Consider the following 24131-nt stretch of genomic DNA (forward strand, 5'->3'; position numbering starts at 1 on the left):
AGGTATTTCTCCTACAGAACGTCCAGGCACCGAGCGAGAGTGCTGTTTGTGTCCTTGCTCGGTGCTTCTCCGAGGACATTCAGAATTAGTCCACGAAGCGGGCCGGCTTCCTGGCGTAAATAGGAGGGCCCGAAGAGTCCCAGACTTCTCCGTAGGAGATGCCCTCCCCCGTGCTGTGTTCACCCCACGGGCAAACTGCCCGACAGCCGCGGCCTGCTCAAGACGCGCTTGCAGACACGGGTGGGGGAGCTTTTATTGGGTCACACGTTAGCGCCGGTGTCCACGCGCACAGGCTGGAGACCTAGGCCAGCTTGAGGCACTGCGTGTTGAAGCAGTCCCCCTCCTTGCTGGCCACTGCCTCGAGCAGGGCCTGCTTCTTCTGCAGGCTGCGGGACGACTCCAGCTCGTACATGGTGGTCAGGTTGAAGAGCACGCTCTCATGCAGGTAGTGCCGGGGGTCCTGCTGCACCATGGCCTCCAGCTGCCGCAGCGAGGCCTTGAGTCTGCCCAGGTACAGCAGGCACACGGCGGCGTTGTTGTTGGCCTGGAGAAGGGACACACAGCGTTGGGCGGGTGGCACGTACTACGACTGTGGGCCCGGGCCCCAGGTACCACGACGCGGGGCAAGGCACTGGGGGTGGTGCGGGTCCCGGACACCTCCCCGACGCCCCGTGAAGGTGCCGGTGCCGGCAGACCTGGGGAGGGCTGCAGGTGAGCCCACATCGCTCCGTCTTACCACTGCATTTGTTGGTTCGATCCTTAGAATTTCTGTGAAGAATCTGTGAGCTTCTGCAAAGTTATTCTGACCGAGGTGAAGGAAAGCTCTGGAAATGAGTGACAGGTAAAGGATTAACCGGGAAAGTCAGGACGCGGGTGCGCCAGCAACACCGGCGGGGCAGCCCCCGGAACCACCCGCAGAGGGGCGGGCGTGCGCCCGGCGGGGCGGCGCTGTCCAGCCACAGCGGGGAACATCATGTGGGCTGCAAGGTACCGCGGGCCTAACTTTCATTAATCTAGACACGGTGACATCACCTAAATCACTTTCTGCTCTTTCCTCCCCCCTCTTTTTTTTAAAGACAACCCAATTTTTATTTTATTTTTGTTTTGTGGTTGGAGGTAATTAGGTTTATTTTTTTTTAATGGAGGTACTGGGCATTGAACCCGGGACCTCGTGCATGCTAGGCAGGCACTGCACCACTGAGCTACCCCTCCCCACCTTCTCTCCTTACTGTGCTGGAGAGAGTGTCATCCCTGCAGGGAGCGCTGGGCTGATGAACGCGAACCCACACAGGCCTCGCTTTATACGGCTTATTTTACTCATAAAGCCAATCACGGACACAAGACATGGGAGTTACAATGGCAGTTGCACTAGAGAGAAGAACTTAACACAAATTCAGGTTGAAATGGGGGCAATATAAAGAAGTACTATGAAAAATCAGGGGAAAAATTCCTAAAACCAGCTTTTATGACTAAAAGAATCCCACTGCAAGTCTGGGAAGCACACTTCTGGGTCCCCTGACTTGCTCAGCCTTGGCCCGGGGAGACCCAGCACTGCACGCAGAAGGGACCCTCTCCCCAGCAGGCTGTGCCGCACAGAGTTTAAAAATTACGGGAAACTTGAGAAAATATTCAAGTAAAAAGTCATACTTGTTCATTAAAACCATTATTTTACCTTGTAGTCCATCCAGTTTCAAATACAAAATACAAAATACAAATACAAATACAAATACGGAAACCTGCTGCCTTTCTGTACACTAACAGTTAACTACCAGAAGGCGTAATGAGCAGTCCCATTTACCATCACATCAAAGGAAAACAACACCTAGGGGTAACCCACCCAAGAAGGAAAGAGACCCGGAAACTGCATCATGTTGAGGAAACTGAGACTTCATACAAACAGACGGGAAGACGCGCCACGTCACGGACTGGAAGAACCAACGTTGTTAAAATGCCTGTACCGCCCAAGACAATACACAGACTCAGTGCAGTCCCTGTCGAAACACCAATGACACTTTTCACCGAGCTAGAGCAAAATTTTTACATTTGTATGGAAACACAAAAGACCCTGAATAGCCAAAACTATTTTCAGAAAAAAAGAACACAGCTGGAGGCCTCACATTTCCTGACTTCAGACTACTACAAAGCTACAGTCATCAAAACAGCATGGCACTGGCACAAACACAGACACGTGGATCAATGGAACAGAGCAGACAGCCCAGAAATTAACCCACATTTATTATGGTCAACTTATCTATGACAAAGGAGGCAAGAATACAATGGAGAAAAGACAGACTCTTCAATAACTGGTGTCAGGAAAACTGGACGCTACATGCAAAAGAATTAAACTGGACTATTCTCTCACACCATGCACAGAAATAAGTTCAAGGCTTAAATATAAGACCTGAAACCATAAAACTTCTGGAAGAAAACACAGGCAGTGCTCTTTGACATCAGTCTTAGTAATATTTTTTTGGATCTGTCTCCTCAGGCAAAGGAAACAAAAGCAAAAATAAACAGCTGGGACTACAGCAAACTAAAAGGCTTTTGCATGGGGAAGGAAACCACCAACAAAACAAAAGGCGGCCTGCTGGATGGGAGAAGACATTTGCAAACAATCTATGTGATAAAGGATTAATATTCAAAGTACACAAAAAACTACTACAACTCAACATCAAAAAAACCAAACAACCTGATTAAAAATGGGCAGAGGACCTGAATAGACATTTTTACAAGGAAGACACACAGATGTCCCACAGGCACAGGAAAAGATGCTCAACATCACTGATCATCAGAATGCAGATCAAAACCACAATGAGATACCACCTCACACCTGTCAGAAGGGCTGCCATCAGAAAGTCTACAAGTGACAAGTGTTGTCGAGGGTGTGGAGAAAAGGGAGCCCTCCCACACTGCTGGTGGGCATGTAATCTGGTGCAGCCACTATGGAAAACAGTATGAAGATTCCTCAAAAAACTAAAAGCAGAACTACCGTAAGATTCAGCAATCCCCACCCCTGGGTGTTTATCCAAAGAGAACAAAAACACTAATGAGAAAAGACACACGTGAACCTCCAGGCTCACTGCAGCACGACTTACAGCGGCCGAGACACGGAAGCAGCCCGAGTGGCCGTCGACAGGACTGGATGAGGAAGGCGCGAAACAGCGACAGGAACGGACGCAGACAACAAATGGGTGGTTTCCAGAGGGGAGGGGGATGAAGGTACACACTTCCCGTTACAGAGTACATGGGCCACCGGGACGGGACGCAGTCAGTGACCAGGTGGTGTCCGCACGCTGACAGAGCAGGTCATGACTAGACTCGTGGTGGTGGTCAGTTTCAAAGCTATTGAAACACCAGAATCACTAGGTTGTGTAACAGGAACTAACACAGGACTGCAGGTCGGTTACACTTCAAAACACAAACTCACAGGACAAGAGACCAGATCTGAGGTTACCGTGGAGGGGTGGGTGAGGGGGGACTGGGTGAAGGCGGTCAGAAGGTACAGACTTCCAGTCACAAGTAAGTAGGAGGGATGCAGCGCCCAACACGACAGATACAGGCAGCACAGTGCTTGAAACCACACGTGGAACCGGCTGGGAGTGAGTGCTGCTTGATTTGGTGTCTGTAAGAGATGGACGCTCACTAAACCTGCCGTGACGCATGTGAATCAAAGCATCACACGGTACACCTTGCGCTTACTTAGCGCTCTGAGTCAGTTACAGCGCAACGGAACGGGAAGGAAAGACAAAATGAAGGAGGAAAAAGACATACCTGTTCATTAAAACCATCACTTTACCCTGTAGTCCATCCAATTTCTGTGTCACTTTCTCTACGTCTTGAAAATACTTTTCAGCCGTTTTTATGTCTCCAATCTGCTGTGACGAAATCATGTCCTTAGTTCAGGTGACAACTGTTAAATCTCATCCATGTATGTAATTCCCTAATATCATGCTAAGATGCTGGAACACAGTTATGAATCAGGCAGGGTAGAACTTTGGTAACCATTTACTAATTGTTACTTAAAAAAAAAGCCACCGGGGTACCACGGGGTGTCGACACCCACATGTCAGAGGGTGAGCTGTCACCACCTGCCGTGTTAACAAGCCTCAGTTTTTGATTTGTACCCTTTGAAAGGAATCCTGGCTTAGTGACACGTAAAATAAAAATAAAATGAATGACTAAAATAATACATTTGTTTGATCTTTGGTATAATACGGCAGTCCCCTAGTCAATTTTGGGGGTTACCATCAAACCTGCAAATTCCAGTCATATTCTGACGCAGTAACACACAATCCCATTGGACAAGCGAACAGATGACCCCACTCTTATCCCAACGTAAGGAAGCCCCCTCAGCTCCCCTTGTAAGATGAAGCCAGAGTCACTGGGGTCCGGATGGCCACACCCCACTGCGTGGCCATCACTGCAGAACCACAGCGGGGGGGGGGGGGGGGGAGGTAAGGGGGAATCAGGTCTCCTCTGCCCTCAAACGCGTGAGGCAGGAAATCAATGATTTGAGGCTTATAATGAGAAATGTAGGAAAAATTTAAATCCTGTTTAAACAAACAGCTTCCAGCGAGGGTAAGGGAAGAGACAGGCCCTGTGTCCCTGGCCGGCCTAGGGAACAGCCCTGAGCAGCGGGCCCCGGACCTCAGCACACGGTCACCACGCAGGGCCGTGCCCCCAGCGCCCTCCAGCCCCGGCCCGCGGACTCTCCGTCCCTTCCTTCCAGGAACGCCCGCCGGCCCGGAGACTGAAGCCCCGCGCCCTGGAGCCGAGGGCAGGCGGGGGTCCGGGCTCCTCTCCCAGGGCCCCGAGAGAACCGGGGCCGGTGACACACGTGGCCCTGGCTGCCCGGCTGTGGCGGGGGAGGAACGTCCCCGTCCTCGGCCCCGCCCCGGGAGCCCGGGCGCCCGCGCCAGGCTGCCCACGGCTTACAGGAGGGCAGGGTCGCGGCGCCACCCCGCAGACCCCGCGTCGGGGGAGGAAGCGGACCCGCGCGGGGAGGAGACAGAACAGCGTTCTCCCGCGCGGCCGCCCACCCACGGGGCCGGCTCCGCGCCCGCCGCGGCCCCGACATCTGAGCTCCCGGCGGCGGGCGCACTTTACCCCGGACCCCCGGCCAGGCCCGTTGAACGCTGGCGAGCGTGCTGAGGGTCACCTGCTGCCGGCAAACACGTCTCAAGGCCCCCGTGTCTGCTGGGTGCGGAGCTGGGTGCTGCGCGCGGCTGTCGGCGCACAGCAACCTGTGATGTTCTGCTAGCCCCCCTTCACGCTCCAATTAAAAGATGAGGCTCACAAAGGTGGGCAGTTTCTCAGGTCACACAGCTGACCTGTAGCAGCAGGGGCTCAGAGCCAGGTCCGTCCACCTCCCGGACCACGGGCGGGCCCTCCGCACCCCGTGGCCTCACGGGGCTGGTACAGGACTTGCACTGAAACCATTTTCCAGTGGGAGATAATGGAGAAATCTTAGAATTTCCTTTGCCACGTACTGATTTTCCTGGTCATTGGAAAGTGAGCTTACATTTCCATATTTATTAAAATATAATGAGGGTTTAAAATCCTGATTTTCTAAAAGTTAGAGACAGCTTAAAAAATTAAACAATACGAAAAGGCAATTAGAAGTGAAACAAAATATCTAGTAAGCAAATAAGCCCAAAGTAGTTATTTAAAGAAAACAGCAGATAGTAAGTGGATGGACTAATCAAGAAAAAGCATAAATACACAGAATTATAAATGTAAAAGGAGAAGCAACTACAGGTAGGAAGGAAACTGGAATAATTATGAAAGAAGACAATTTTACAGAACTCTATGCAAATATATGTAAACACATGGACCAAACAGGCGGTTTTCCAGGCCTCTAAATCACCACCATCGGTCCCAGGAACAGGGAGAAGGCTCCCACGCACGGAACGCGGGCGCCATTAGTCACAACCGTCCGACGAATCCCCGGGGTGTGCCTTAGACCTTTCTGAGGTGAATTATTCAAACCTTCAAGGAACAGATAATTCCAAAGTATTCCAAATACCCCAGAGAACAGAGAAGGAAAGAAATCTGACCTCTTTTTATGAAGACAGAACAGACAGCAAGTGCTTTTGCAAAGAGCTCACACACACACAAACCCAGGCCAATTCCACTCAGAACCACAGCTGCAAAGATCTGGGGACACAGGCCCCTGGAGCAGGACCTACTGCAGGTGCACGGCCCTGAGTGTTTCTGGCGCAGAGACTGGAACCGCTCCTGCACCCGCTCCCTCTCCCCCTCAGGGAGGGAGCGGAGGGGCCGGCCAGACCTGGCCGGGGAGCAGGCGAGCTCTCTGTCCCTCCCGCGGTGACCTGCAGGGCACGGCTGCCTGGCCTGGGGCCCCTGTGTGGACGCATCATGCTCCTGGCCAACGAGGAAAGACTCAGCCCCATCAACTGCTCCTCTGTCCCGGGTTCTCCACCACGTCAGCCTCCCGGAAGCCACTGTGACGGTGGACGACCGTCTGAAACAAGCTCTAGACGGCACGGTCCCTGTTCTACAGTTTGAGCTACTGGTGAGGAGTGTGGGGAGGGCAGTCTCTCTGTGACAGGGAGCAGGAGGTGTTGACGCCCCCAGGGCCGCTGGCGAGGCGACAGCTCACTCAGCGCCTGCTCGATGGATGTCCGCCCCTTCTCCAGCCATCAGTGGCCCCTTGTCATGCTCCCCGTCCCCAGCTCCCGGAGTTATGGTAGAAGCCCGAGACACGGGGGTGAGGGCAGAGCCTGCACATGCAGGGTTGTGTCCTGGGACAGACAGAAGCGAGGACGGGCGCCCATCACTCCCTGTCACCAAGTACCACAGCGACCTGCACCCCGGCACCGGCGCCGTTCTTGGCAAAGTGGGGACCTTCCAGCTTCCTGCGCTGCTGGGACCGCTGGACGCCCTTTGTCCGGTTCACGCGCAGTCAAGTGCTCTTTCCAGCAAAATATCATCAAGTTACTATATTATCAATCAAGCTAAAATAAGATTCCTTATGGTTTTATCAACTTTTCTAACTGGAACCGGACAGTCTCCCAAGTAACCCACATCAGCGCCTCCCAGATGGGAATCTACGTAAACTCATGTTTCACAATTGGCTTCCTGATCGTGTCAAAGCCAGGAGGGTTTAAAGCTTAGTACGGCCACAGAAACCTGACTTGATGTCTTGTTTCCTGCGTTCTCTCTTAAATCCAGAGTAAGCTCTGAGGCACGAGCAGGGAACCCCCCCCACCCCCAGCCCCGCGGTCCGCACCTGAAGGAAGATCCGGCCAATACAGCTCAGCAGCTGGGGCTCCTGCTCCGGGTGGTGCTGGATGACCGAGCGGTAGGCGTCCACCGCCAGCACGTAGTCCTGCAGGGGAGAGGGGCCCCGAGAGCATTTTGGAGTCAGGGAGACCACCCTCAGTTCTGCACATGGACTAGGGCCTGCAGCCCTGCTCGGGAAGCGGGGCTCCCATGCGAGCAGGCGCGAAGCTGGGCCCCGTGTGAGGCGCAGGCAGGAGGCATGCAGACCAGGAGGCTGAGTCCGGAGGCTGCCCTCCCTCCCCGGGGCTCCCAGCTCTGCACCGAAGCCTGAGGGGCTCTCTTCCTCCACCTTCTAAGCAGCGATCAGCATCGCACCCAGACTAACTCCTTTCCTGACAAAATGACCAAGTGAACTGGTGAATACTGTCTTGTCTCTGTCTGCCAAATACTCAGGCCCAATTTATTAACTGCGTGGCTGGCGCGGCCCGCGGGGAGCGGAGGCCCAGCCAGGGGCAGGTGGTGGCCTCGCGGCCTGGTCTGGGTCAGGCAGAGCCCTAGACTTCAGGGGCAGCAGGGACACCGCAGAGCACCTGAGAATCACCCGCGGTGTTTAACACCAACCCTTACTTTCGGGTTAGAGTGAATGAAGGGCAACCTTGCCCGGCTGTCAGTTAGCACCCAAGTGTCACAGGGTCCCCACAGTGCACGCGCCCCAAATCCTGGCCTGCGTCTCACGCGCTCCAATGATGTCTGGGGCTGAGCCGGTCCCCAGAGAGCCGGGGCGGGATGCGGAGGGCACACAAGGCCACCGCACTGCCCCTCTAGGATGCTCTCCGGCCAGTGTCGCTGCCTCACAGCCTCACGTTTCAGTGCTCTGGGCCGGGAGCCAAGGTTTCTGAAGACAATTTGATGTGGGAAGAACAGGTTTTAAAAAAACCAAGCAAGGATCCCTGATGGAAAGTTATTTAGCTGCTGTTCTGTTAAAACAGGGCTCTCCTGGGAGAGTGCTCTGGGCAGGACCGTGGGCTTGGGGGCCTCGTGGGAAAGCTCCCGGCAGGCAGGAGGGTCCTGGGGGCTGCAGGTGCGGCCCACCAGGCCTGGACAGGAGCCGCCTGGGCACTGCAGCCACGGGGAGGGCTTCTGCCAGCTGATGAGCATTCAGCGAAACTGCTGATTTACTGGCGGTGAGGAAATATGGCCCGTTTAAGGGAAAATGGCTAAAACGAGCTCTTGGGAGTGTCACCCACGCTGCGGCCACAGGGGTGGCTCTGAGGACGGGAGTGAACGGCTGCTCTCGGGGACAGACCTATTTAGCCCAACCTTCGGCCTTTTTCTTTCAGCAGCGGCACCTGTGACCAGGAGAAGGGAGCCGGTTTACAGGGCCGCCAGGTCCTCTGAGGATGTGGCACGGGCAGGGTGGGGCAGGCGCCCAAGGTGGGAGGCCCAGGCACCTGGGTGGCTGCCCACGAGGCGCCCTGAGGCAGCCTAGTCTCAGGAGAGGAAGCAACGTGTCACAGGTGAGGCTGGGGACCCCAGGCTCTCAGGACGTGCACCTCTGTGTGACGGCGTCTGCTGCAGATGCTCGGCTGAAGCGTGTGAATAGATTGCTCATCGATAAAAAGTTACATTAATATTTATCTCACTGTAATAGAAATGTTATTCAAAATAATTAGCCGGATGATTAAATAACTCATTGTTAGCCCAGACACATAATTTAATTAACGGGAGACCCGCGAACGGAGGCCGCACGCGGCTGTGATGCGGGGCCCGCCCACCAGATGGCAGCAGGGGCAGCTGCTCGCTGAGGCCTCACTGCGACCCTTTCACTCCTTGTTTAGCTCATGAGAATGCAAGATTAACCTAAAACTTCACGGTAAACTGCATCTGTGGAAACGCGTCTCTGAAGCACAGCAGCACTGAGCGCCGCGTCCCAGCCACGCGGGAGGGGGCGGGGCTGCGGCCTGGTGGAGGCGGAGCTCCTGCCGCGTAACAGGGGAGGCGCTCTCACCCCATCCCTGTCTGTGAACGTGTCCTAAAAACGCACGTGGAAGCCCGCCGGTGGAGCCGGAAACTTCCCTCCCGAGTTCTCCCCGTGATTAACGAGACAGCAGCCTGCGAATTCACACTCTGCCCCTGGTTCCTCTGTATGCCAGTGACTTCGAGGGAAGAGGACCAGGGCTCCTGACCCCCACTCTGCTGGCGGGGGGTGGCTGCAAAGGCAGCTGAACTGCGCCTCGTTTCAGGGGAGGCGCCCGGAGCTCAGAGACGGGAAGGGGGTGCGAGGCCAGTCTGCACCCCAGTGTCACAGCTGCACGGGGCGCATGGAAGGGGCCTCGGGACGTACAGCTGCCCTGGACACGGTCCTCGCAGGGCTGCCCCACCAGCCCCCAGGGCACATTTCTCCCCTCGCAAACTGCCTGCTCTGCTGAAACCCAGCTCAAGGGTGACCTTGGCCGGCCGGTGGGAGGCGTCACGACCTGCTCTCTGAACAGCAAGAAGGTGTTAACGGCGTGACTCTGGGTGTCTGCTCAGTGAGGCCTCAGCTGGAGGCCTGCTGGCTCAAGATCCTGCCGTGTGAGTTGGGAGGAGACCCTGCCTGGGGAGGAGCATAGGCAACAGAGCAGAGGACCGACGGCCCCCGACACAGCCTCGCTCAGCCTCCTGGCCCCTAGCCCTCTGGCAGCACTGAGTGAGTCCCAAGGAGCAGGTCTTGTGGAGAAGCCTGTCCCCAGATGCCAGGACCATCGAGCGTCAGGTCAGGACAGGGAAACCACCTCCTCTAACCGGGGAGAACAGAGACTTCCTTCCTGGGGTGGAATTCTGCTCAGCAACCCCTAGGGTGCGCCTCCTCGGGGTGTGTTCCCACCATGGGGTCCCGGAGGTCCTACCTTCATGAGCAGCAGACAGTTGGCCATGGAGCACATCACGCGGCCCAGGCGGGACCGCCACAGCTGGATGGAGGCTGTAAGAGAGGACGCGGTGTGTGCGCACGGGAGCGCCCTGCCTCAGCCCCGACTCAGCCCCTCCGTCCCTGCACCCGGCCTCGGCCAGGGGCTCACTGCTGCTCAGCCCACACCCCTGAGCTGTGCTTCTGGCTCTGGGCAGAGCAAGGGAAACAGGAGAGCGACCGAGCACAGGGTCCAGCCAGGGCCGTGTCCCCAGGGTAGCACCCCGAGACGAGGAGCAAATCCTGGGAAGATGAGGGCACCTGCAGCAGGTGGAAGGTGGTGTGAAAGTGGATCAGCAGGAGGTCCACCCAGAACCCCCGCCCCGGCCGCAGGGCTGGTGGACGGTCACCCGCCAGATGTCAGCAGCCGTGCCCCGGTGGCAGACACTGTTGAGTGGAAACAATTCCTACCCTATCTGCTTCCCCAGGCTTCGAGGGCGGAGAGTGGGGGGACGTGGGGAGCAGGGCGGGGCGAGGGCCAGTGCGCGGTCGGGCGGTCAGCCCGCAGTCCGGCTCAGGACCAGGGACGAGCACATCCCAGGCGTGTCTGCACGTGGGACTGGGCGAGCCTGCCCCTCGCTGACCTGCCTGCTTACTGAGACTGACCCTCCTGCTGCTGCCAGCACCCATGGGCCATTTGGGATCACAATCTCCTGCAAACGACGCTCATTCCTGGAGCGCTTAAGAAAAACACGCAAACCTTAACTGCCAGAATTAAGAACGTAACTCACTTTGCCTTTCAGCAATTAAAAATACATTAGCGGCTTATATTCCTCTTACAACATCATTTTTGTGAAAAAAATTCTGAACGATATCTTCTCTTAATGAAGGTACAATGTGGACTCTCAGTGAGCTGCACTTTGCTTAGATTATCTTTGCAGACTTCCGAGTATTAATTCTTCCCTCTTTGCCTTTGTTTATCCGCCGTGAGCTATCGGATTTGCAGGCACTGCTTTCTGAGGTCCCACAGCTACCTGCTCCTCCGCAGTAAGGCCGGGGCCCGAGTGGATGTGATGACCAGGACGTGAACACGTGGCGGGCGGGCGTCTGAGGGCTCCGAGACTCCCCCGTCAGACCCTGCAAGTTACCTGCCCTCAAATTACTGAGAAGGACGTGGTCACCTGGGGTTTCTCAAAGAACGGGCTTTGTATTCAAAGCACAAACGCAGCCAGAGCTGTTGGTCTCTGAGGGTGACACCCCCCCCCAGGAGGCTTCCCCCTCTTCCCTGAGTCAGGGGCACGTCTGGGCACCGCACCTGGGTCCCCGCTGCACCCAGTCTCCCTCGCCAGGCGCCCTGCCACACCTGGGGCTCTGGCCCCTCCCTCTGCCCAGGGGGCTGCCCCTCGGACCCCCTCCCACTCAGCCTCCTCACAGCGCACAGAGGTGGAGACCACCGAGTCCCTGGCCCAGGGAGGTGACACCGTGGGGACAGTTGATGACCAGGCCCCAAAGGCTGCCGTGCAGAGGTGCTGGCCTGAGAACCCAGTGGCAGGTGAGGGGCGCCTCAGGGAGGCAGCAGCTGAGGTGGGGCTCAAAGCGTGGTTGGAAGTCCTTCTCTCGGCTGAGAAGCCTCAGCCAGGAAGCTTGTCTCCCAACAGCCGGCCCGTCCGCCCAGTGCTCTTGAGACACCCTTGGCACCAAGGCCCCCGGGCTCCGCACGCAGGGCCCGCAGGGCTCTCCCTCCAGCTCCTCGCGGGCTCCCCGCTGGCTCCCCGCCCCTGCTCCCTCCTGCCACAGCCTGTGGCTCTGGCGGGGCAGCCCCCCTCCCGGGGAGGACCCCAGCCCGAGGGCCTCCCGGCTCCCGTGGGCGGGCCGGGCCGGGCTTCTCTCCCCGATGGCACCACATCCTTTTCTGGGATTATGCGGTGCGGGCGGGTCTTCTCCGCCCGACGGGGCCCCCGGGAGCGGGGCTCAGGTCTAACTTGGCCTTCACGTGTTAACAGCGCCAAGCACAGTGCTTGCTTCCCCAAAGGGACCGAGGAGGCAAACGCATGAAGGGTGAGGAGTGTGTTACTTAGTGAGACAGAAAAGTGAGAGAGAGAAATCCCCTTGGGGCCGAGTCTCCTGACGACTCTGGTGACCTGTTAAGGAAGGGGGGCTGGCCCACTGACCTTGTCTGTTCTCCTGAGAGAGGCCGCTGGTGCTCCCGTCCTCGGCCAGGCCCTGCTGCAGGTTCGTGAGGATCTGTGGGAATTTTGAGTGAGAGCAACAAGAATGAATTTACTTCTAGGCTTTTCCATCATAGATTACAGGAGAAGCAGATTGCTCTGTGTGGGAACCAATTCGCCAAGGAATGCTTCCCAGGGGCATCGTAAGCATCGCGGCTCACGACACACAGAGGTGACAGTAAGCGGGGGAGTGGCTCTCTGGCAGGTGGCGCGTTGGGTTCACAATGCCCGTAAAGCATCCAGAGACATGGCCGTGGGCGGAGGTGTCCTCTCTGAGAGAAAGGCGTCAGGTGTGTCACCCGGGAGGACGGTCATAACTTCTGAGAAAACACGTCTCCCTCCTCCAGGGCACCACGAGGCGTGGGGCCTTTTTTTAATGTCGCGAATAAATCCGGAGCACCTGTCACTTTACATGGTTTTTACTGTTTGGCTAATAACTTTGGGTTGCTTCCTTTGTGATCTGGTTTCCCTGGAAGGAAAGAATTTGCTCCACTGTCATCTGGGCAGAGGGCGTATTTTCTGGAGGGCAGGGTGAGGAGAAAAAGCGCTGCGAGTGAAGACTGCCCGCTGGGGAGAACAATGAAGACCCGTGGACTGAAACAAGGGTGTGCGGCGCCCTGTGACAAGCGACTGCAGGCCGCATACTTCTGGGAAACCGGCCCTTTGCTGAGCAGGCCGCCCCGCCGGCGAGCACCGCCCCACGCGCGGCCGACGAAGGAGCTGCTCTGGGCTCTCGCCCGCCTCGCCCCGTCCGCAAGGCGGGGGGCTACTTGGGCCTCCTCGGCCGCCAGGGCCAGTGCTTCGCACGAGGTGGACAGTCTGCTGTGGACACGAAGGCCCATCCTCTGGGACCACTTAGGACACACTGGGTTCAAAACTGTAACCACAAGACTAGCTAGTTGGTCTAAACCAGGCCAAATGACACTTTTCAGCTAACCTGTCTTCTGATAAGTAATCGTAAGAACAGAAACTGACCGGGAAGGAGAGTCTTCATGGTGCCGCTGAGGGGACAGGCGCAGAGAGCAGGCACGAGAGGTGCTGAATAAGAAAGGCAAGCGGCCTGGTTCCTCCCAGCCCCGGGGGCCGCACACATTGCAGACGGCCAGCTCACTGGCTTCGAGTCACTGTCCATGGATGGGGGCACGGGGAAGGCACGGTTCTCTGATGGCAAAGCGACCACAAAAGAGCCCCAGAGAACGAGAACCGTGTGCAGAGGCAGACTACACAACCTGTGAGGGCGGGTTGGGGCCTGGTCTTTGTGCCTCACCTGCAGACTGACCCCATGCACCCTGAGGAGGCCCCCTTAGGGGCCGCGGTCTCTCCAGCCTGGGCTGAATCACGGGACGGGTTGAAGAGAACGGACGAAGGAGGAAGGAGAAGTGATGGAGGAGAAGGAGGGAGGAGAAGTGATGAAGGAGGAGGAGGGAGGAAAAGTGATGGAGGAGGAGGGAGAAGTGATGGATAAGGGGGGAGAAGTGGTGGAGGAGGAGGGAGAAGTGGTGGAGGAGGGGGGAGAAGTGGTGGAGGAGGGGGGAGAAGTGATGGAGGAGGGGGGAGAAGTGATGGAGGATGGGGAGAAGTGGTGGAGGAGGGGGGAGAAGTGGTGGAGAAGGAAGGAGAAGTGGTGGAGGAGGGGGGAGAAGTGATGGAGGAGGGGGGAGAAGTGGTGGAGGAGGAGGGAGAAGTGGTGGAGGAGGAGGGGGGAGAAGTGGTGGAGGAGGAGGGAGAAGTGGTGGAGGAGGGGGGAGAAGTGGTGGAGAAGGAAGGAGAAGTGGTGGAGGAGGGGGGAGAAGTGATGGAGGAGGAGGGAGAAGTGGTGGAGGAGGAGGGGGGAGAAGTGATGGAGGATGAGGGAGAAGTGATGGAGGATGAGGGAGAAGTGGTGGAGGAGGGGGGAGAAGTGATGGAGGAGGGGGGAGAAGTGATGGAGGATGGGGGAGAAGTGGTGGAGGAGGGGGGGAGAAGTGATGGAGGAGGGGGGAGAAGTGGTGGAGGAGGGGGGAGAAGTGGTGGAGGAGGGGGGAGAAGTGATGGAGGATGGGGAGAAGTGGTGGAGGAGGGGGGAGAAGTGGTGGAGGAGGGGGGAGAAGTGGTGGAGGAGGAGGGAGAAGTGGTGGAGGAGGGGGGAGAAGTGATGGAGGAGGAGGGGGGAGAAGTGATGGAGGAGGGGAGAGAAGTGATGGAGGAGGAGGGAGAAGTGATGGAGGAGGAGGGAGAAGTGGTGGAGGAGGAGGGAGAAGTGGTGGAGGAGGGGGGAGAAGTGATGGAGGAAGAGGGAGAAGTGATGGAGGAGGGGGGAGAAGTGGTGGAGGAGGGGGGAGAAGTGATGGAGGAGGGGGGAGAAGTGATGGAGGAGGGGAGAGAAGTGATGGAGGAGGAGGGAGAAGTGATGGAGGAGGAGGGAGAAGTGGTGGAGGAGGAGGGAGAAGTGATGGAAGAGGAGGGAGAAGTGATGGAGGAAGAGGGAGAAGTGATGGAGGAGGGGGGAGAAGTGGTGGAGGAGGAGGGAGAAGTGGTGGAGGAGGGGGGAGAAGTGATGGAGGAGGAGGGGGGAGAAGTGGTGGAGGAGGAGGGAGAAGTGATGGAAGAGGAGGGAGAAGTGATGGAGGAGGAGGGAGAAGTGATGGAGGAGGAGGGAGAAGTGGTGGAGGAGGAGGGAGAAGTGATGGAAGAGGAGGGAGAAGTGATGGAGGAAGAGGGAGAAGTGATGGAGGAGGGGGGAGAAGTGATGGAGGAGGGGGGAGAAGTGATGGAGGAGGGGGGAGAAGTGATGGAGGAGGGGGGAGAAGTGGTGGAGGAGGGGGGAGAAGTGATGGAGGAGGAGGGGGGAGAAGTGGTGGAGGAGGGGGGAGAAGTGATGGAGGAGGAGGGGGGAGAAGTGGTGGAGGAGGAGGGAGAAGTGGTGGAGGAGGAGGGGGGAGAAGTGATGGAGGAGGGGCTCCTCTGAGAGGCAACAGAAGAGATGAGTTCAGGAAAGAAAGAGAAAGTGTTCCCACCTTTCTGGTATCAAGATGTGGACTTTGCAGTCACAGTCACAGTGCAGGATCGACAAGGTTGCTTCCATAAAGCAAAGTGCAGAAACACTCCCAACCCAAAGCCTGAGCCACTCAGACTGCCATGGCCGCATCTCCCTCCCGTCCCTCCTGTCCCTCCTGTCCCTCCACCCCTCCAGTCCCTCCTGTCCCAGTGCAGGTCAGGTGCTGGGAGCAGTCCTGGGTCTGCTTCCCAGAAGGATGAAGGCGTTGCACCCACCCTGCTCATTGTGGAAGATAGTCTGTGAGGCCCCGGTGGCAGAGCGACACCACCTGGGCTCTGGGAGAGCAGACGCCGCGGCCGCCCCCGAACCTGCGTCTCAGCTCCACCAAGTTCACATGAAGGCCTCGCGGCCAAGCAGGCTGCCCTTTCCCTGGCATGTTCCCCATGACGGGTACATGTTTGGCGCTTGGGGTTCTCATGCCTGGAGCCGCCCGCTGACTGTGGGAGGCCAGGGCCTGGGGCACAGGAACAATACCAGGTTGCCTGCTGGGCACTGGGCGGAGGGAGCCAGGCTCCCACCCCGGCCATCGGGCTGCCCCGCTCAGTGCAATGCTGGGCGGCCACCCGGGGGCAGCAGGCAGTCACGAACTCCAGGGGAAGAAACACATAACTTCTGGATGTGTGCTGTCACTGAGCAAAATGCCAAAAATGGTGTCAGGTGGGGTTTTTTTTGTGATGAAGGCTTTACTGGGGATCAGGCAGAGACCACACCACGGCAACGCTGGTCTGCAGGGCAGTGCTGAATGTGGGGCAGGAGCCCTCTGGGCCACGGGTCTGGCCGGGCTCCTCGCAGCAGACGCCAGCACGAAGGAAGGACAGGCTGGTTGGCTTTAGCGCAGGAGGATTATGTGGGGCGGGAAGGACGAAACGGGGTGGGAGGGAGACAAGGGCCCATGAGACGCCCCGCAAGCCCAGAGGGAGAGGGACAGGACAGCACATGCTGGTGAGGGAGGCGCAGCTGTCCTCGGAACCCTGGCGCAGCGGGACGGCACTGCTCCCGCGCCCATCTCCGGGCCTCTCGGGGGAGTCCTCAGGAAAATGGGGCCCGGACGGAAGCAGCTGGACTTTGTGCAGGCAGGGATCTTCTCCAGGCCCTGACCGTGGGTGAGGAGCACCCGGGCACTGGGCTCAAGTACACGGCACAGGTCAGGAAACCCACACAGGAGGGCTTGTCCCCTGCAGACCAAGGCCTCTCTCGCAGAGGCCATGATGAAAGTGTCACCTTCCCAGGACCTGCGCCAAGTGTCCAGGCTTCAGACTCTCCAGTCAGAGCTGCAGCCGGTGCTGGCGGGTCCCCCCTTGTCTCCCCGCAGACCCGAGCGCCTGAGTGACGGCGCGCAGGGTGAGCCTGTGGGCTCGGCACTGAAGCAGGCGGCTGGGGGCTTCCACGCAGACGCTGGCTTCTGTCACCGTTGGGGGCCCCCACCGGGTCCATCTTGCTCTCACAGTGCGAGTCTGCGTACTGCAGCCCGCGACGTCCCAGGAACCAGGGTCGTGGCCCTGCTGCTGGTTACTGTGCCGACTGGACAGGCTTCAGAGAAGCTGGGCTGTAAGCTCATCCCCGGAGCCGGGGTGAAGGTGGGGCCAGAAGCACAAGTATGTGCTTTTGAGACCAAATCCTGCGAACAGATCAGCGCTGCCCAGGCCGCAGACAGGCGTCCTGGCTCGGCAGCCAGCAGAGCCTCAGAGAGGGCAGTGGGGGGCAAGGAGCAAGCTCGGGGAGGGAGGGGGCGGGCTGAGGGGCCGTGTCTCCAGCCCCAGGAGCACCTTCGCCGACGCAGTCCCACCCCATTCCCCACATCTCGGGCTCTCCTCCCGAGAGGCCCTGAGCCTGAACCCCCCGAGCTGTGCCCCAACTCCAGCCCACAGATGCGCTGAGACGACAGGTCACTGTCACTTTGAGCCACAGAGTTCTGGGCTAGTAGGTTACACAGCAACTGGTCACCAGCACACAGGGACGAACAGTCACCGGGCACTCCCGTGGGAGGCCTCCCGCGAGGGACAGTGCAGCGGGGCGGCGTACTGAGACATGCTGGGGGTTTGGGTTTAATGTGGAAACTCCAAAACGGGCTCCTCAGTGGTGTCCTAGAACGAGCTGCTCTCTGAAGCTCTAAGACTGAGGCAGCAGTGGTTCTGAAAGTGCACAGATGCTGCTTGGAGGTGAACGAGGAGGAGCCGGGGGAAAGTGGCCTGGGAGATGGTTCCGGAATGTTCTGTCAGCAGACAGGTGTGACCAGAGCTGAGAGGCTGCATCTCAGCACCCCTCCCTGCCCCCACCCGCGGGTACTGGGCTCGTGTGTGCGGGTTCCGGGAGGGGCAGTCTCCCTGCAGCCACGCAGACGGCCGTCAGCACCCGGACAGCAGGGAGGGCGGGCAAATGACTCGTGGTTGTGTTTTACCCAAGGAAAAACCCACGTCCTCAAATAGCCCATCAGCCTGACTCCCTATACACCAACACCACCTCATCTCAGAAAGGCAACTTGTAACTCATCCATGTTTAAAAAGACCAAACCCAAGTTTCGAGTTCTCTGCAGTTACCCGGGGAGGGGGCAGGGCAAGCGTTCTAACTGGGTAACTGACACTTTGGTAGGTCACGTACAAACACCTCTGGGTTCCCAGCAAACTTCCGCAGCCCACAAGAACATCCCACAGACACCTGCTCCAGGAGTCCCAGAAGTTTGAGGACCCTGGTGCACATGAATGACCTACTTTAAACTCTGGGTTCTGATTCGTATGCGGGGTGCAGCCCCAAACCTGCACTTCGGATGAGCTCCAGGCCACACCAGCATGGGTGGTCTGGGGACCTTGGTTTGCAGGGAAGTTCCAGAGGAAGGAGGCTTGTACCAGTCCCTCTGTCAACCTGTCTCGGGTCGTGGGTGGTGCACGAAGCATCCTGTGTACGGACCGGACCCCTGGAGGCTGGCCCTAACTCAGGGATCCACACAGTCCAGACTGATGCGGGATGTGTAGAGGGCTGAGCTTTCTCTGGACCGTCCTGGGACCTTCCCATCCCTACCACAGTCTCCTGGGGGAGAAAACAGGCTTTCCAAGGTGAAGACGCTTCTCGGAGCTGCTCCGAGCCACTGAAGGAACAGTAAACACTCAGGGACCAGGCACTGCGCCAGGTGGCTGGTCTAACCCGCCGGGCAGCCCAGGGGCGGCGGAGATGCTCCTCCTCCACGGGGGCGGAAGGGCGCTCGAGGCCTCCGCAGGCCGGTGACTCTGCTGGAGGAGTCAGGGTCGCACCTGGAAACAGCCGTCCCTCCATCTGCCTGACTCCAGAGCCCCTCCAGCCACGGCCTGTGGCTGTGCCTGGCAGGGCTTCACACCTTGAAGCAATGCGTTCTTCCTTCCAGGCAGGTCACGGAGGGAGAACACACAATGCCAAGTGCAGCGTCCAGACCTCACTCCCCAGGGCCCGCTCGCTGCTGGGCTACCACGTGGGTGTCGGGTGGGACGTCTGCCAACCTGCGAGGCCTGTGGGTCACTTTGGAGCATCAGATTTCACGCAGGGTTGGGGCTGCTGAGGGCTGTGGTTGATATGCCCAAGTCCTTGTTCTGGGACTCACACTGATACAAGCTGGAGTCCCCAGAGGTGCGAATTTCCACCTGAGCTGAGTCAAGATACAGATCTCGCAAACCTGACCACAGGGGTGCTCTGGAAATCTCTGCTCGTGACCAGGAGTGCGTCAAGGACACGGGGCAGCGGGAGCCATGCTCAGCCTCTCCATTTCCTCTCCGCTTGCCAATCACTCCCGTCTTGTCTGATGATCCACAATCAGCCTGTGCTCTGCCGGAGCAGCCGGGAAGCAGGGCAAGGGAACGTGTGGGTCAGGGGAGGCGGATGTGGTCAGCACGCGGATGGCCAGCCCAGCCCGCTGGCAGGGAGAGGGACAACAATGCCTGTTCTCTCTGCCATTTTTAACTTCGTTTACCAGTGAAACAGCGTAACTGAGCACGTCCACTTGCTGGACATCCTTTTTAGAAAAGGTCCTCAGCCTTCCTAGAAGCGCACCAGCCGCCACTGCCCGGTTAGCGGCCTCCCACCGAGACCAGCGCAAACCAGCGTCCCGTCCAGAGTGCACGTGGATGTGTCTGCCCCTCTGGCTCCTTTGGCACAAGGGTCCCTGAAAAGGCACTTCTTTACCTGGTACTCTTGGCTGGGTAAGCTGGTGGGGGGTGGAGGCTGCAGAAATCAAATTTAGGGCAGGACAGCACTGAACTTAGAGCCACACGGGGCACCTCCCCATCCGTGACGACCCAACCTCAGGCTGACGCAGCTTCACTATTTATGCAAATGGGTTTTTACAAACGTGTTCACCTGACTCTTTCCCGACCGGTCTGCAAAGCTCCCCTGGGACCCAGAGGTGGACGAGCCCGTGGAGAAGAGGGCGGCCAGGGACAGAGGCAGAGGCACTGCCACCTCGATGTGACAGCCATCGTTTCCTAAGGCACGGCAGCGCGGCAAACGTACTTTACATCGAGGTACATTTTACTCTTCACGGATACAACAGAGTTGAACCAAACATTCACACTTTCACTGCGTGGTTCTTACTTGTCACCCCCTCCTTCAAAGACAGCAGAGAAGGCCGGCGCCCAGGGCCTCTTCGTGAAGGTCACGAGTGATGTCCCCACGTGAAAATCCACGACAATGCCCTCAGCTGGCTGAACGCAGACTAACCGCCTGTCGGCGAACCTTCCCCAAAAGGAAAAGCCCGGCTTCTTCCGAGCAAATGACAGATGGTGCCTCCCTGAAGCGGCTGCGCCGGGGCGGGAGAGGCGGTCTCACCTCCGCCGGAAGGCCAGGGCCTCAGAAGGCGGGCTGCCCGCCGCCCGGAGGAGGAGACTCCAAGCCCCACCTTCCTCGCTCCATCACTTAACGGAAGAACTGACCTGCTGCTGCTGCGGCTCGACGCTTCTACATGACTGTTACTCCACAGCCAAGGAGGGTCCAGGAAGCACTTGTGAACCTTACCTGCCCCGGAGTCAGAATCACAAACGACAGCTGTCATGATACAGTGTAATTTGCTTTGATTCTGGAACATCTTAGACCATCATCTCTTTAAATGCTGCTCCAGTGCCTCTGTCAGACACGAAGCAGGTGCTCAAGACTTTGCAGGGGGGTCTGGCGCATTTAAGGACTCCCAGCGGCGGCGTGGGTGTGCGAATGTGTGTGATTTCTACACAGGAGAAGTGTTCCTGCTTCTCATTTACTACTGATACAGCAAAGGAGGATTCAGGCCTCAAGCTCTGCCAAATCCACCCACTGCCCCCCAGAATAATGTAAGCAAGAACAGTGAACAGCACGGCCACAGTAAACCGGGTCACCCTGCCCTCCTGGAGTAGGGGGCGGTGATGCTGGTCGCGGGGGTGGGATGGGCACACAGCAGCACCATGTGCTTCCTGTGCGGATGGGAGAGAAACGGGGTGTCCCCCACCAAGCGGGGAGGGACGGAGCAGAGGTTACCTTGCTGCAGACGGCCTTCACCCTGTGCAGTCTGTCCAGCGACTCCTGAGGGTTCCCCAGGTACTGCTGAAGCTCCGCGTGCAGGATCCGCATCGAGAAGGGGACCATGGAGCCTGGAGGTAAAGTCAGACAGAGTTAGGCTGTTTGCTGTGACCAAGCACGCTCTCAGACTCGGATTTCTTCCGCAGGCCCAGGACCTTTCTGTGGTGTGGGGACAGTCTGACCTCCCGCCACCTGCTTGTCCTGTGTGCTGGGCGGGTGGCATCCTCTCAACCTTTCTGGTCATCTGCCCAGCAGGACAGGGGACTGGGATGCGGCCAGGCTGCTGGGAGGCCGGGTGTGTGAACAGATGAGGTGGACACGCAGAGAGCACAGGCGCCCTGGATCCTCTGCCCACGGGCCATGGTCTCAACTCTCCCACGAGGCGCGGTCGTAGGAAGTTTGCCTCGCATTTCTGTCTCACTTTGCAGGTAGGTGGGACCTGGAGCCGGGACCCTCTCTGTACCTGCTTCCCTTGACCCCTCCTTCCCCCGTGAGCCGGTCTTTCTCGCTTCCACTGCCCCATCGTTGGGACACAGCTGGGTGATGTCTGCGCCCCCGCAGGAGCACGGTGCCCACTCCCGGGCTGTCAAACATCCATCAACCAAACTACCTCCGCCCTCAGTGCTGCATTTATGTCAAAACCCAGCCCGAGCAGGCCCTAGAAGACTGGTTATTTACAGGGTAATTCAGCGCTGCTCCTGGGGCCCCGTGGCAGGAGGGGGCTCATGGCGGCTGGGCACGCGCCCGCGCACACGGGAACCCGCAGGGATCATGTTGTGCAAGTAAGATTCATATGAAATCATTACAGCTCAAATCAGTTAAGCTAACATGCAGACCTGAATTTAGCACCAGAGGAGCCGCGTCCATCTGTGCATCTGTTAAACAACACACTGAAGGTGACCAAGATGTGTCCACGCTGGGGAAGCGCATCCCTGCATCCCGCGTGTGAGATGGGAGAGAGGGGGCCTCCACTTGGGCTCTGACGATAGAACCGGAACTCAAAACTGGACACCTCCCCTCCTTCACCAGCCTGTTCTAAGGAGGAACTGGGAAGGCCGACGTTTACTGAAGGGTGAGCAACGTGAGAAGCAGTAGGATGAACTAAGCAGTCTTCTCAGATTGAGGAAAACATGCTGAAAGGAGAGATGCTAAGAGTTCAGGACAGAGGAGGGTAAACTGGAAATCCATCCACAGTGGAAGAGGTTAACTCTGAGAGGAGAATCTACTTTCTCATGGAAACAAGACAGTTGAGACATGCTGAACAATTAATTCTGAGCCACCATGCATGGCTGCGTGTTGACAGGAAGTTTTGAATTTAGTTTGAGAACTGGAAATGTGAGTTTGACGACTGGGAGCGGAGGGCAGAAAGCACCGAAGACCCAGAGACACATCCCGTCACTGACACAGGCGGGCGGGAGCGGAGGGGACAGCGCTGACTAGGGCGTCCATCTCGTCAACGTGATCTGACACGGGAACCCGCAGGGGTCAAGTTGTGACGTAAGATTCATATGAAATCATTACAGCTCAAATCACTTAAGCTAACACGCAGACCTGAATTTAGCACCAGAGGAGCCGCGTCCATCTGTGCATCTGTTAAACAACACACTGAAGGTGACCAAGATGTGTCCCGCGCCCCAGCCGGCCCAGCCGCGCAGAGGGCCGTGGCTGCCTGCTGGAGAGGGCACCTCGACTCCAAGCTCTGTGCCTAACATGCCATTCCCAGCACCACTCCTTTCCAACGAGAGAGAGAATGCCAAGGTCCAGACTACAGAGACGGCGCTGGGGTTCTGGTGCCCTCACCGCTGTCAGGGCTGGAAGGAACCCCATCGGGAGGACACACGGTAGCTCTGTCCGAAGGGGACGTTTCGTCTTTTTTGAAGATAAAAATCAATGAACACGTACAACTTAAACAGTGAACCCAACTGCGCACTATGAACATTTGTTAAGAATAATGTATTAACACTGATATCAAGTGTAACGAACGCACAAGAGAGCATGTCGTCCGTAAAAAGCACAGGGGGTGGTCCTGTAGTATCGCCCACGACGTAAGCCCTGCAACACCCTCTGAACACACGCCCTCCAGGAGGAGACGCCGCCTGACTGGTGTGACAACTGCAATATCAGGAACAATCTGATTAATCAGGGGAGGGGACAGCTTGCTGTCAGAGCGCCTGCTTAGCACGCACAAGGCCCTGGGTTCAATCCCCAGTACCTCCATTAAAAGATAAATACGTAAGTAAACCTAATTACTGCCTCCCCACAAATAAAAAATTAAAAAAACCAATTTGATTAAAAGCAAATTAAAGAGGTTATGACGGCAAATGAGGAACAGCTCTCAAAAGAGGAACCATGGGAAGGGTTTTGAAAAGGGATTTTGAAGCCTAGACAGGAACAGTAATTCTGAAGTTGTCAACATTACAGACAAACTAGAACAAAAACACTTCATTTTGGGAAAAAGTTGACGTCCGTGACCCTCTTGCTTTCCCCGCAGGGAGGTGGCATGGCGACAGGTGTCCAGAGAGGGCTGGACGCTCCCCTGGCTGTGTGGGGAGGTACAGGGGTGCGTCTTCAGGGACAAAGATGACTTGGGCGGGGACCGTGGGGAGACGCTCGCGAACCGACTGCGTCCCTGTCCTGTCCCCGTCACAAGGTACAGCAGTAGGTAGGGGAGGAGCTGCGTGGGCCCAGGGAAGTGGCCTGTGACGGCACCGTGGACGGGAGGCCCAGGTGGCCTGAGCTCGGCGCAGGGTCTGTCGGCTGCTTCACAGAGTCTCCTTGAAGGACACGCCTCCCGGAGCGACGGCCACGCCCGGGGCTGGTGCTCAGCAGCAGCGAGCGTCTGGAAGCTGGCCGGCAGGCGTCTGCACTGTTCCAGCCCGCCCGGCACAGCCCAAGGACCGAGGTGGGGTGAGTCCGCACCATTATTTCTGAGACACCAGGATGTGGACGCGAGAAGAAGACATTCCTAAAATGGGATCGTATGCCAACAAAAAGGTCATGTTGGTTACTTCTTAGGGGCAGAAACAATGCTTCCCAGAATGGGAGAAGACGTGTGCAAGGTCCATAAATGAAGGGCTAAAACTTAAACATGTAAAGAACAACAGCAAATCAGTAACAAAAAATAACCCAATAGGAACATGGGCAAAGGTTATGAAGGAGTGAGTTCCTCAAAGGGAACCCACGGGACATTTAGCTCAAGAAGCTGTAACGAGGTAGAATTTCAGCC

At 57.5% G+C, this 24131-nt stretch overlaps 1 protein-coding gene across 3 annotated transcripts in view; it reads right to left on the minus strand.

Annotated features, from left to right (window-relative positions):
- Window positions 1-235: 235 nt before the first annotated feature.
- The window catches only part of TRAPPC12 (trafficking protein particle complex subunit 12), a 52158-nt gene continuing 28262 nt past the window's right edge, over window positions 236-24131 (minus strand). For 2 of the 3 annotated variants that reach the window (XM_031466499.2, XM_064494753.1), the window contains exons 6-12: window positions 20864-20976; window positions 12304-12376; window positions 10134-10207; window positions 7253-7351; window positions 3772-3872; window positions 737-824; window positions 236-544 (exon numbers count right to left, since the gene is read on the minus strand). In XM_031466499.2, coding sequence (XP_031322359.2) covers window positions 302-544; window positions 737-824; window positions 3772-3872; window positions 7253-7351; window positions 10134-10207; window positions 12304-12376; window positions 20864-20976 — 791 coding nt within the window. In that variant the 3' untranslated portion in view covers window positions 236-301. The remainder of the gene's footprint in view (window positions 545-736; window positions 825-3771; window positions 3873-7252; window positions 7352-10133; window positions 10208-12303; window positions 12377-20863; window positions 20977-24131) is intronic. The other variant, XR_010384319.1, reaches the window with a different exon arrangement.

The sequence above is a fragment of the Camelus dromedarius genome, chromosome 15 (genome assembly GCF_036321535.1).
Source record: "Camelus dromedarius isolate mCamDro1 chromosome 15, mCamDro1.pat, whole genome shotgun sequence".
Classification (NCBI taxonomy): Eukaryota; Metazoa; Chordata; class Mammalia; order Artiodactyla; family Camelidae; genus Camelus; species Camelus dromedarius.